This window comes from Mobula birostris, chromosome 21 (genome assembly GCF_030028105.1).
Source record: "Mobula birostris isolate sMobBir1 chromosome 21, sMobBir1.hap1, whole genome shotgun sequence".
NCBI lineage: Eukaryota > Metazoa > Chordata > Chondrichthyes > Myliobatiformes > Myliobatidae > Mobula > Mobula birostris.
In genome coordinates this window covers 21,981,310-21,996,182 of record NC_092390.1, presented here as the reverse complement: position 1 = coordinate 21,996,182, position 14,873 = coordinate 21,981,310, and the positions used below count along the sequence as shown (strand labels likewise).

At 39.9% G+C, this 14,873-nt stretch overlaps 1 protein-coding gene across 5 annotated transcripts in view; it reads left to right on the top strand.

Moving 5' to 3' along the window:
* The window catches only part of mypn (myopalladin), a 285,202-nt gene that overhangs the window by 193,959 nt on the left and 76,370 nt on the right, over positions 1–14,873 (top strand). For all 5 annotated transcript variants that reach the window (XM_072239158.1, XM_072239157.1, XM_072239159.1 and 2 more), the window contains one exon: positions 133–460. In XM_072239158.1, the coding sequence (XP_072095259.1) occupies positions 133–460 (328 nt within the window). The remainder of the gene's footprint in view (positions 1–132; positions 461–14,873) is intronic.

The window sequence follows — 14,873 nt, the reverse complement described above, 5'->3', positions numbered from 1 at the left end:
GAGGACAATTTTTAAACCCTAAGAATTCCCGCAATCACCATAATTCCAAATTTTGTACATTTTAGAACTAACATTCCATAGAATGTCATTCTGTGCCAATCTGGAAGAAACTGACTGATGGCTTTTTCACAGGAATTGAAGATTATAATGCTGTTAATCTGAATTCTTCAAGCTCTGTGACAGTGGAGGCCACGGCAACAGATACGCAAATCCAACCAAATAAAATACTGTTACCACCCACTGTCCCCTTTAAACCAAAACTGGAAAGCGTTCTTGTGAACCACCAAGACCACAAACCTAAAGCTGGACTGAGAGTGCATTTTAAATTACCTGAAGATGATACAGGAAGCGAACCTTCATTTGAGGGGGGATACGACAAAACAAACAAACAGAACGCCTGGACGTCAGTGCCAATTTCCCCGACAAAGGAGCCTCCACCTGTATATGCCAAACCAAAACTGTGAGTATTTTGTTTACTGATGCATTGAATGATGATAAGCATTTAAAGTGCAGATTTTCCCTGACTCCTATATAGTCCCTTTGTTAAATAGTTTAGATATTTGTCAATAAGTGTTCTATGGAACAGATATTGCCTCAATTTCGATAGTTTAATACGGTATTTCTAAGCTATCATAAAGTCACTTGGTTGAAAATTATTTGGAGTGAATACTTTAAGATTGTAAATCCTAGCATAAATTAAGTTATAGTTTTTGCTGTCGGTAGAAGAGGACTGGAGGATGGGTTATTCCAATATTGAATTAATCTGAAAGTACAGAAATGAAGTGGCTGGTGCCTCAGCCAACACCAGTTTTTCTCTACAAAGAACCAACTCTCCCAACCCAGTGCAAAAGAATATAAGAAATAGAACTAGAAGTAGGTCATTCACCGTTTTCTGCCTGTCCCACCATTCAATAAGAACATGATGATTTCTTCTCCTAATGACGCTTTCCTGCACTAATCTCAAATCCATTGATTCCCTTAATACTTAAGTATGAAAGTACAAATTTGAAGAAGTATCTCACTTAGTCCCTGAAGTCTACAGTGCTGTTTAATCTGACTGTAACTCCGCTACACATTCCAATCTACCCACGTTTATTTCTTACCCTATAGTTTAATAAGCATTTGTCTACTTCTGCCTTAAAATGTTCAAAAATTTTGCCTCCACTGAGCTTTGAGGAGACAGTTCCAATGACTTACAGTATTTGTGAACACTCTTCTGCTAGGTTCTACCAGTAGTTGAAAAAAATGGCTACCCAGTTCTGGTTAGGAAGATCAGCAGATGGTCAAATTCTCCACCCTCTGGAAAAAAGTTTAAGTGGCCTCATCAGTTATCTTTTATATAGGAGGATTATATTCAAATATAATTTTAAAACCATCCAAAGTGATTACCAGATGAAGTTGAGGTGATAAGATAAAAATGAATTCCTGCTGAAGAAATAGACGATGTAATAAATCAATAATAAAGCATTGCATTGTAACCCAATTCTCTATGATCTTAGCTCTAGTCCTGCTGGTTACAACTCTGAATAATCCAGGAATGCTGAATTAGCTTCTGTTCTCCTGATTAAAGATCATTACTTTGTAGCTTTGTTGGAATAATTTTGAATGAATATGAAAGCTGATTATAATGTTTGAAGTTATGAGTACTGTATCATCAGTTGGTAGATGTTAGCTTTGCAAAGTTGAGTGAACTTTCTTTTGAGTTGTTGTTTATGTGATTTGCAGTCTGTCAATTAGCTCCTCTCTGCCCTTTGACGATCAAGAACATTTGCTCTTTTCATGCAGTTTCTTTTTGAAGCATTTAAAATTATATTGATGACATGTGGCTAAGGTAGTTCAGTGCCAATCTGAAACAGCTAGTTTGAAGCTGCCTTCAGTTATCTGGGTTTTGAAATCTTGAAAGGATCTATGGTTATTAACAGGGGAAGTTGTTTTGCACAATGCCTCTCTTGGCTTTTATTAGTGTTTTTTCTGCCTTTTGGGACTGTTTTCAGTTGTGGCTTAAGTATTGAATGATGTTAGGTTGACTTGCAGACTTCTAGTTCTCATCCGTGATTTTCCATTTACAAATTAAGTTGTCACAACCATATTTGAAAATGAGTGTTTTCCTTGGGATAGTTCCACACTTTCTTATTGTGAAGGGCACCAAGCAGGATCACAGAACCAGATGGTGTCTAAATATTACAAGGTGAAATGTTTTGTTTTTGTTCACCTCAATTTTCCTTCCAGATCCTCTGAGCTTATGAAATGTGAATGGATACGTAATCTCACATTTGGGAATTTGGATAATGTCCTACGTGGTCTTCACATGACTCAGGCACTTATATAGAAGCATGCTTCTGTCAGTCTCACGTGGCTTACTTCAGTGTTACTGAAAGAAACCAGATCAATCAGAAGCATGAGTTTATCATTTGACAGTTGGCCTTTCACTATTAATAAAATTCCAGCTGATCTGTTAGAATCCGTCACTATTTTACAACCAGTCCTGGTAATCTTTCACCCCTTGCTTATCAAGTATCTGTCTATCTCTGTCTTAAAAATATTCAAAGTCTGCTTCCACTGCCCTTTTTTTGAAATATGTTCCTAAAGCTCATAATGCCCTGAGAGAGAAAAAATAACATCTCATCTGTTTTAACTGGGTGACCAATAGCTCAAGAAACATGTCTCTATATCCATCCTATTAAGGCCCCTCAAGAGGTTTTATGTTTCAATCAAGTTACATTTCACTCTTCTAAACTCCAGTGAATAAAACCTAGCCCATCCAACCTTTCCTCCTAAGACAATCTACTCTCATCAACCTACTCAGAACTGCTTCTTATACATTAGCATCCTTCATTAATTAAGGAGACAAATACTGTACAAGTATTCCCTAAGCTGTCTCACAAATGTCCATATAACTGCAGCGTAACCTCCCTAGCTTTGTATTCAATTGCCCAGCAATAAACAATAATATTCTGCTAGCTTTCTTAAAAGCCAGCTGTGTCTGCATGCTAGACTTTTGCAAGTCATGCATTGGGTCCCCAAGATTCACTTGCATCTCAGTACTTTGTAGTTTCTCACCATTTGGACAATATGTTTGTTTCTCTTTTTCTCATCAGACTGGGAGATGTCATATTTTTTCCAAATTATATTCCATTTGCCACATCATATTTCATTAACTTAACTTATCTACATCCCTTTGAAACCTCAGAATGTCGTCTGTACAACTTGCTTTCCTACTGATTTATATGTCATTGTCAAATTTAACAACCATACCTTTACTTTGTGCCTTCATCCAAGTCATTCATATACTGTAAACTCTTAAAAGACCACAGGACTGTTCCTATCAATTAGAAAAGGCCCACTTATGCCCACTCTCTATTTCAAGTCAATCTAAACATCCACACAAGTAGCTTAATTTCTATGTCATTTATCTTGTGTCTACCCTTTATGCAACATTGTCAGATTTCTTAAGGGTCATAGAGAGCACTGCAGCACAGAAACAGGCCCATCTAGTCCATGCCAAACTGCTATTCTGCCCAGTCTCATTGACCTGCACTGAGATCAAAGCCCTCCATACCCCAATCCAAATTTCTCTTAAATTTTCAAATTCAGCCAGCATCCACCACTTCCACTGGCAGCTTATTCCACACTTTCACCACCGTCTGAGTGAACAAGTTCCCATGTATGGCATTTCCTGAAAAATACCAAACAATTGGGTCCCTATAACCTGCCATCTTAATCTAAAAACATAGAAAACATACAGCACAATACAGGCCCTTCGGCCCACAAAGCTGTGCCGAACATGTCCTTACCTTAGAACTACCTAGGCTTACCCATAGCCCTCTATTTTTCTATGTATCCATCCAGGAGTCTCTTAAAAGACCCTATCGTTTCCAGCTCCACCACTGCCGCCAGCAGCCCATTCCACGCACTCACCACTCTGCGTAAAAAAACTTACCCCTGACATCTCCTCTGAACCTACTTCCAAGCACCTTAAAACTATGCCCTCTTGCGCTAGCCATTTCAGCCCTGGGAAAAAACCTCTGACTACCCACACGATCAATGTCCCTCATCATCTTATATACCTCTATCAGGTCACCGCTCATCCTCCATCGCTCCAAGGACAAAAGGCTGCATTCACTCAACCTATTCTCATAAGGCATGCTCCCCAATCCAGGCAACATCCTTATAAATCTCCTCTGCACCCTTTCTAAGGTTTCCACGTCCTTCCTGTAGTGAGGCAACCAGAATTGAGCACAGTTCTCCAAGTGGGGTCTGACCAGATTCCTATATAGCTGCAACATTACCTCTCAGCTCTTAAACTCAGACCCACAATTGATGAAGGCCAAAGCACCGAATGCTTTCTTAACCACAGAGTCAACCCCAAGATCCCTCTAATCCTCCACACTGTCAAGGGTCTTGCCATTAATGCTATATTCTGCCATTATAGTTGACCTACCAAAATGAACCACCTCACACTTATCTGTGTTGAACTCCATCTGCCACTTCTCAGCCCAGTTTTGCATCCTATCAATGTCCCACTGTAACCTCTGACAGCCCTCCACACTATCCACAACACCCCCAACCTTTGTGTCATCAGCAAATTTACTAACCCATTCCTCTACTTCCTCATCCAGGACATTTATAAAAATTACAAAGAGTAAGGGTCCCAGAACAGATCCCTGAGGCACACCACTGGTCACCGACCTCCATTCAGAATATGACCCATCTACAGCCACTCTTTGCCTTCTGTGGGCAAGCCAGTTCTGGATCCACAAAGCAATGTTCCCTTGGATCCCATGCTTCCTTACTTTCTCAAGCCTTGCATGGGGTGCCTTATCAAATGCCTTGCTAAACTCTATAAGAAGCAATGCATATTTGTGTTTCTAGATAATGGAAACATGTCCTGGGGGACAGTTCATATACCATATCAGGTTACTTTCTTAATTGGGATTAACTTGATTGTTCTTGAGTTTGGGTCTGAAAGTATTTTTTCTGGAAATCTAAATGTAGAACAAATATAGGTACCCCTTTGTAGCGATGCATGTTACTTCAGAGAACTCCAAAAATTAGTCATATATGGTATCCCTTTCACAAAACTGTATGAACTTTGCCCGATTGCCTTGATATTCCTGCTAGAGTTTCTTAAATAATAGTTTCTGACACATTTTATAGCAATGGTTAAGCAATCTGGCCTTTAGTTTCCTGCTTTTTGTCTCTCTTAATCTCTGCCTTAAATACACACAATGACCTGCCCTCCACAGTTCCCTATGGCAATGAATTCCACAGAATTCTTCTTTAAATAACATACTGAACTACCCTAAGGCACTCCCATGCTGCCCACACCACTCCTGTGACATTCTTGTGTTTACTTTCCCCTTTGCCTCCAAAATTATAATCCTCACATGATCACACCTTCTTCCAAAACTACAACTGATCCTCTCTGGCATGTATATGTTGCCTGACTCTTATGTCCATACTTCTTATCAATCCTTGACCTCTCCTGCCTGCACAATTTCCGGCATCTAGCATCTCCTACCAATCTGTTAGCTTTACTCACATTCTATTCCCTACCTACTGATCCTCAGTCCAAACTGCAATAGCACTCCTGCTAGGCTCAGTTAAGAGGAATACCTCATTACATAATAGGCAATACAGATTTGTGCCACTTTATAGCAGAGCAGTCTCTTCATTCTCAGCTTCCTGTAGCCTACTCTCTCACGTTTGTCAAATCTGCATTTAACTCTTTAGTCACTTATCTATACTTCGGAATAATTTATAGCAGACATTTAGCCTGACGGCATATCTTGGAATGTGAGAAGAAACCAGAGCAGCCAGGGGAATTACATGCAGTATGTGTAATTTCTACAGCACCTGAGGTCAAGATCAACCCTGGGATTCCAGGGTTGTGTGGCAGCAGGACCAGCTGCTGTGCCATCATTCCAAGGCATGACGCTTAAATTTGTATCTGACATTACAGCAGTGAATCAGTACTGGACTGCAATATCAGTATTTATTTATGTGCTTTAATCTTGGCATGGGACTTTATGGCTTACAAGAGCGCACTGAGTTACATATGACACATGATAGTTACTTGTAGTAAAATATTTCAGGGTGTAATAAATCTATGCAAGGAAAAAGTTGTCTTTAATTCTCCCCCCAATCATATGAAGCCAAGGTAGCACATTACAACTCACCATTATAATTCAAAGTTTGGAATTCAGTTCTGGTGCCACCTGTAACGAATTTGTACATTCTCCCCATGAACTGTGTGGGTTTCCTCCAGTTAGTAGGCTAATTGGTCATTGTAAATTGTCCCGTGATTAGACTTGTGTTAAAAAGGTGGGTCACTGGGTGGTGCGGTTCATTGGGCCGGAAGGGCCTTTTCTGCGCTACATATCTAAATAAATAAATACATATATACATACATACATAACATTCATCTTGTTTTTAAGATAATTGGCTCCTTTACACCACAATTGTTCCAGTGTACTTGTTGATAATGTGAGTTACCAACCTATTTTGATATTGTGCACTTAGTATTTACCTTGATCTACATTTTTTGGATGGATAGTTTACTTGAATGCCCTACACTCTTACATAAAGAAATTCTCCAATTGTATGCTACTTAATTTTCATCACAAAAAAAATTTGTAGAATAGCCAATTTCTTTATATATGGCATCCAAATTTATGTGAAGTAACTGAATATTACAAAGAATGGAAAATTGTGTGCTGGCAGATTCATGTTTATTAGTTTTAAAAGTTAAACCAATCAATGGCTTGTATTCTTATACAAATCCCATTCGCATTTTAAAGAAAACCCACTGGAGGCATCCTGGCAATTTAATAGGTTGGCAATTTTAAAGCTATTTTCTCCATTGATTCATTCATTTACTGATCTTTAATATTTTCAAGGAACTTAACATGATCATAACTTTTAATGGAGACACAAGAGACCACAGAAGCTGGAATCTGCAGCAACAAATCTGCTGGAGGAACTCAGTGGATTGAGTTACATCAGTGGCAGGAAGGGAATACCCCTCCTTGCTCCAGCAGCCTGTTACTAACACCACCTGTCTACTAACACAACCTGCTTGCCTCAGTACACCAATCACCTCTCTAACCCCTGTCTCACCACTCCACATCCCCACTTTATATTGGCCATCTTGCCTCTCCACTCTCAGTCCTGATGCAGGATTTTGACCCAAAATATAAACAACTTCTTTTGTCCCACAGATAGACTTATCGAGAAGTACAGCACAGAAACAGGCCCTTCAGTCCATCTAGTCCATGTTGAAACCATTTAAACTGCAAACTCCCAAAGACCTGCACCAGGACCATAACCCTCCATATCTCTACTATCCACGTATCTATCCAAACTGCTCTTAAACATTGAAATCAAGTTCACATGGACCACTTGTGCTGGCAGCTCATTACACACTCTCACACCCTTCTAAGTGAAGAAGTTTCCCTTCATGTTCCCCTTAAACTTCTCACCTTTCACCCTTAAGCCATGACCTGCTAGCATTTACACTATCTATATCCCTCATACTTTGTATACCCTTATCAAATCTCCTCTCAATCTTCTAAGTTCTAAAGAATGCAATCCTAACCTATTCAATCCTTCTTCCAAACCTTGTAAGTTGGTCAACCCTCTGATCTCCTCCAGCAGATTGTTTATTGCTTACAACTTTTAATGTATTGTGCTTTTGGCTGCAAGGAAAACTGTTGAATCTTGCAACTTTTAATATCTCTGTTGAAAGCTATAACATCATAGAAAAACAGAACCTAGAACTTTGCCTCAAGTTAAAGTACAAAAGTACAGTAGTTTTTCTCTATTGAATGTAAGAAAAACATGTGCTAAAAGCACTTAAGCAGTACATAAAAATCATGAATTATGAGTAGAATGTAATGAACAACTTCCTGCTCACATACTGGCAATGAAGTGATTCTGATTTTGAAAGTTCCTTGGTGTGCACATAACGGATGATTAACCTGGAACAACAACACCTATTAAGTCAAGAAGGTACAGCAGCATCTAAATTTTCTGAAAAGATTGAAGCGTGCAAGGCTCCCTGCCCCCATTCTAACAACTTTCTACAGGAGCACCATTAATAGTGTCCTGTCTGGATGCATCATTGTGTGATGTGGAAGCTGCAGAGGCATTAAATCACGTTATCCTACAGAGGATAGTAAAATCTGTCGTAAAGATCATCGGGGTCTCCCTACCTCCATTTGTGACATTTACTGGGTGCATACAAATGAAGAGCCCAAAGAATTGCTGCGGATCCCTACCGCCCATCCCACAATCTTTTTGACTCACTACCATCAAGAAGGAGATGCAAGAGCAGCAGGACTAGGACTGCCATACTGGGTATCTAATAGTTTCTTCCCCCGGGCTGTGAGACTAATGAATACCCTACCACCATTGAGGTCTTATCACTAGAACAGCGAACTGTTTACTGTTTATCTGTGCTGTGCATTACATGCATTTTGAATTATATTTTTTATTAACTTCTGTTTTAGTGCACTATGTGTGATATATGTTTTGTGATTGCACAATGGTCCAGAACAACATTTTTTCATTTGATTATATACATGTACAGTCAGATGAGAATAAACTTGCACTTGAAGAAGCCTTGGATGCCCTAACAAATAACTTGCCTTAAATACCTACAGGTATATTTCAAGAATACGCTGAAATACTCACCAAACGTTTGGATGAATACAGCTCTAAAAGCACTCAAGCTGATTGGCTTCTGATCTGACTATATAAACATTTACCTCTTCCATCACAAGTGCACTATGACAGCAGAGTATACCATCTCCAGTATGGATTGCAGCAATACCCTTGGTGGTTCCTTAATATCTTCCAAACCCTTAACCTAAAATCTAGAGCAATGAGGACATCAGGCACATGACAGCATCACTAACAGCAATAAAAACCAAAGATGCTGGAAATACAGCCGGTCAGCTGGCATTCATGGATTACAACTGGGAGAAGCTCGAAATAATTTTTTCAATAACGAAGAAGTATGACTGTTGGAAAGAACAAACAGAAAGGGTAGCGAACAAAAGAGACTGAACGATACAGGTAGTGGTGGTACTGACTGAGGGAGGATAGTGATACCTTGTTAATGAATAAATAAATTTAAAAATGAGAAAAAAATGGAAAGAGTACTAAACAGTGGGAAACAAATCACTACAAAAACTGGAAATCTAAAATAAAACCTGAAAGCATTGGAAATGCTTGGAATGTCAGGCAGCATCTGTGGAGTGAGACAAACAAGAGTTGACCTTACAATTTGATTACCTTTAATAGAACTCTAACTCTTAACCCTTACATTCTCTATAAATAATCAGAGATTACCCAGGATCCAACAATGGATGCAAAGAATATTTGTCCAGCATTTGGAAGATTGAAACCATTTTATGCAGTTTCCTTCGCAAAATCTTTTCCCAGTATCTCACTATAATCCTTCATGAAGTGGATACCAATGTAGGCTTGGAACATAGATTGTTCTATGTAGCGAAACAAAAAGGCAGGCATAGCTGGGACCCATGCGAGTGCCCATGTCAACACCTTTTGTTGGAAGGAAGCGGGAGGAGCCAAAGGAGAAATTATTGAGAATGAGGACGTTCCGCTAGACGGATGAGAGTGGTGGTGGTGGGGAACTAGTTGGGTCTGGTGTCCAGAAAGAAACAGAGAGCTTTGAGGCCTTCCTGGTGGGGGATGGACATGCATAGTGAAAATAAGATGGTGGGGTCCAGGGATATTGAAATCATTGAAAATATCCAGAGTGTGTGAAGTGTCACGGATGTGGGTAGGCCTTTTTCAAAGAAAGGGGCTTCCCTTCCTCCACCATCAACACTGCCCTCAACCACATCTCTTCCATTTCACATGTGTCTGCTCTTACCCCATCCTCCTGCCACTATACCAGGGATAGGGTTCCTCCTGTCCTCACGTACAACCGCACCAGCTCCACATCCAGCACATAATTCTCTAGAACTTCCACCATCTCCAATGGGATCCCACCACCAAGCACATCTTCCCCTCCCCCACCACCACTTCCTGTTTTCCACAAGGATTGATCCCTACACGACTCGCTTGTCCATTTGTCCCTCCCCACTGATCTCCCTCCTGGCACTTAACCTTGCAAGCAGAACAAGTTCTATACTTGCCTCTGCAGCTTCTCCCTCACTACCATTCAGGGTCCCAAACAGTCCTTCCAGGTGAGGTAGTACTTTAACTGTGAGTCTGTTGGGGTCATATACTGATACTGGTGATCCCGGTGTGGCCTCCTGTGTATCAGTGAGATCTGACGTAGATTGGGAGACCACTTTACCAAGCACCTATGCTCCTTCCACCAGAAGAAGCGGGATCTCCCAGCGGCTACCCATCTTAATTACACTTCCCATTTCCATTCTGATATGTCAACCTATGACCTCCTCTACTATCGAGATGAAGCCAAGTTCAGGTTAGATGAACAACATCTTATATTCCATCTGGGTAGCCTCCAACCTGATGGCATGAACATCGATTTCTCGAATTTTCAGTAATGAACCGCTTCTCCTTCACCATTCCCCAACCCCTTTTCCCTCTCTACCCTTACCTCCTTGCCTGCCCGTCACCTCCCTTTGGTGCTCCTCCCCCTTCTTCTTTCTTCCATGGCCTTCTGTACTCTCCTACTAGACTCCCCCTTCTCCAGCCCTGTACCTCTTTCACCAATCAACTTCCCAGCTCTTTACTTCACCCCTCCCCCTCCCGGTTTCAGCTATCACCTTGTGTTTCTCTCTCTCCTCCCCTCATTTGTTAATTCTACTCCATATCTTTTTTTTCTCCAGTCCTGCTGAAGGGTCTTAGCCTGAAACGTCGATTGTAATTTTTTCCAATAGATGCTGCCTGGCCTGCCGAGTTCCGCCAGCATTTTGTGTGTATTACATTTGACTATGATTTGAGTTTTAGATCACCTATCCATACCATTACTTAGAAAGTTCATTTCCTTCCCTGCGTCGTACCCAAATACAGTACCACACCTGCTTCTTGTGAATCATATTTTTACAATGCCATTTATTCTTTCAAATATAGATCATTTTCAGTGAATAGCCCGTGGATTTTAGATTAATTGTAAGTAATTAGTGTTTTGTGTTTGTAACTTTATTGCACTATTTCCTTTATTTTTTGTGTTACTCATTTGTTAATTCCTTCCAACTAGTTTTCTTCATCTACTCTACCTAGTTGACCTTGTTATCTTAAAACCTTCTAAATTTCAGGAAGTATGAATCTAGTTTCTGTAATGTGTCTTTATATTTTAACCCATGGTATCATTTTACTAAATCTAAACTAAACTAATCCTTCCCAAGATATAGAAACTGGAAGTACTGGAAGTATTTTTGGCAGACTCCAACTAGGACGTTTATGAAACTGCAAATTTATTTGACCCCCTTGTAAAATACTTAATTCTTTTAGACATAAAGTGCATACCGAATACTGGTGTTGGAAGGTATTAGGGATTCAAGGATTCATGTGATTTTATTAATAGGGGAACACACATAAAAATTGCTGGTGAACGCAGCAGGCCAGGCAGCTTCTATAGGAAGAGGTATAGTCGACGTTTCGGGCCAAGACCCTTCGTCAGGACTAACTGAAAGAAGAGATATTAAGAGATAGTAACACCTTATATTCCGTCTGGGTAGCCTCCAACCTGATGACTGCTCTAACTTCCGTTGATGCCCCTCCTCCCCTTCATACCCCATCCGTTATTTATTTATATAACCATATAACAATTACAGCACAGAAACAGGCCATCTCGGCCCTTAATAGTCCGTGCCGAACTCTTACCCTATCCTATTCCCACCGACCTGCACTCAGCCCATAACCCTCCATTCCTTTCCTGTCCATATATCTATCCAATTTAACTTTGAACGACAACGTAGAACCTGCCTTAACCACTTCTGCTGGAAGCTCATTCCACACAGCTACCACTCTCTGAGTAAAGAAGTTCCCCCTCATGTTACTCCTAAACTTTTGTCCTCTAATTCTCAACCTATGCCCTCTTGTTTGAATCTTCCCCACTCTCAATGGAAAAAGTCTAAACGCGTCACTTCTATCAATCCCCCTCATAACTTTAAACACCTCTATCAAGTCTCCCCTCAACCTTCTATGCTCCAAAGATTAAAGACCTAACTTGTTCAACCTTTCTCTGTAACTTAGGAGATGAAACCCATGCAACAGTTTAGTAAACCTCCTCTGTACTCTCTCAATTTTATTGACATCTTTTCTATAATTCGGTGACCAGAACTGTACACAATACTCCAGATTTGGCTTCACCAATGTCTTATACAAATTCAACATTACATCCCAACTCCTATAGTCAATGCTCTGATTAATAAAGGCCAGCAAACCAAAAGCTTTCTTCACCACCCTATCCACATGAGATTCCATCTTCAGTGAACTATGCACCATTATTCCTAGATCCCTCTGTTCTAAAGCATTCTTTAATGCCCTACCATTTACCATGTATGTCCTATTTTGATTAGTTCTACCAAAATGTAGCACCTCACATTTTTCAGCATTGAACTCTATCTGCCATCTTTCAGCCCACTCTTCTAACTGTCCTAAATCTCTCTGCAAGTTTTGAAAACTTACCTCATCATGCACAACACCGTCTATCTTAGTATCATCTGCATACTTACTAATCCGATTTACCACCCCATCATCTAGATCATTAATATATATTACAAACAACATTGGACCCAGTACAGATCCTTGAGGCACACCGCTACACACCGTTCTCCAATCTGACACACAGTTATCCACCACTACTCTCTGGCGTCTCTAGCCACTACTGAATCTATTTTACTACTTCCATATTAATGCCTAACGACTGAACGTTCCTAACTAACCTTCCGTGTGGAACCTTGTCAAAGGCCTTACTGAAGTCCATATAGACAACATCCACCATTTTACCCTCGTCAACTTTCTTAGTAATCTCATCAAAAAATTTATTTATTATTATTATTAATTTTTTTTCTCTCTCTCCTTTTTCTCCCTCTGTCCCTCTTACTATACTCCTTGCCCATTCTCTGGGCTTTCTCCCTCCTCCTTTCTTTCTCCCTAGGCCTCCCATCCCATGATCCTCTCATATTCCTTTTGCCAATCAACTTTCCAGCTCTTGGCTCCATCTCTCCCCCTCCTGTCTTCTCCTATCATTTTGGATCTCCCCCTCCCCCTCCCACTTTCAAATCTCTTACTATCTCTTCTTTCAGTTAGTCTTGATGAAGGGTCTCGGCCCAAAACGTCGACTGTACCTCTTCCTATAGATGCTGCCTGACCTGCTGCATTCACCAGCAATTGTTATGTGTGATGCTTGAAATTCCAGCATCTGCAGATTTCCTCATGTTTGCCTTATTAATAAGGGGATGCATTCTTTTAGCTGCTGTTTTCACTGTTGAATCTCAAATTTCAGTTGAAATGTCACAGAGCAGGTCTTGAAGCAACTGTCTTTGGTGTAGGATTTGGGAAGATCTGGAGGAAAACGAAAAGCAGTTATTGGAGTGTGATTGTGAAATAAAAGTTAGCTAATAATATGCTTATTTTATAACTTCATTAGATAATGTTGGTGTAATGTCAGTTTTCATTGTTGATCTGATGCAGTTAGTGTTGAGGAAAAATGTAAGAGGTGCAGGACTTCAATCATGCAGGTACATTGGGAAATCAGTGATTATTATCTTGGAGGAGAGTTTGAGTGTGGATTGGATTTATTTAAAATAGTGAAGGATGCAGATACAGTAGATAGAAAAAAACCATTCACATTGGCTAAAGTGTGAAGAGCTGCAGCCAGCCATATTCAGCCACCCATGTTCAACCATGAACTCCACTGTTGTCTGTCTGGAGTTTGCACATATTCCCTGTAACTGTGTGGATTTCCTGCAGGTACTCTCATTTCCTGCCACATCTTAAAGATAAGTAGGGATAAATAGGTGATATTGATCTCAAGGTTCTTCGGAAGTCAAGAATGATACTTAATGCTTGTTGGATACGGCCATTTGATACAAGATCAAAGGATGAGCAAAGAAAAAAAAGACGGACAAAAGGGAGTCATGGTCATCTTAGACTTGAGATAAAAGCACATTCCATTGATAACAATCAACCGATAAAATAGCTACATTCAAGTGGCTTGACACCTGCTGCAGAAAAATGAGAAGCTTCTGGAAAATACAGAATCAGCCATATCACAGTTATTAGAAAATTTACTGAACAATTATACATATATAGGTGATTATATAAAAATTATAAGCAAGCATAAGAAAGTTCAACCACAAGGAAAATACAAAAGAAAACTCAACTCTACATCCTAATCAAAGGTTGATAGGTTAATGGCACTCTGTAATTATCCCTTGGTATGTACATGAGTAATAGGATTTTGGGGACTTGCTGTGAAAGTGGGAAATTAAATAGGGTTAGTATAGATTTATAAATGGTGTTTGCTAGTCAGCACATGGTTGTTAGGCCAATGTGCATGTTTCCAAACTGTATGTCTGTTAACAAACTGGAGGGTGTAAGATGAAAGTGAGGGACAAAACAACCAAAAGCTTCATGAAGATAAATTTAAGGATCTATAATTTAATCCCTGGATAGTAAGGACAAATTCAAATGTAGCATTTACAGAAAGCTAAATAATTATCTGAATGGAAATAATTTGGCTTTGGGGAGAAGGTACGGAATGAAACTAGTGGGATTCTGCTTACATAGAGAGGAATGGATTTGATGGACCAAAAGGTCTCCTTTCACAATGTGACCATTCTGGGATTGTTGGATTTGAATTTAACATCTTCAGTTGGTGAACTGGGATCTTTGCTCTTCCTCTGTCCCTCTGTCATACTTCA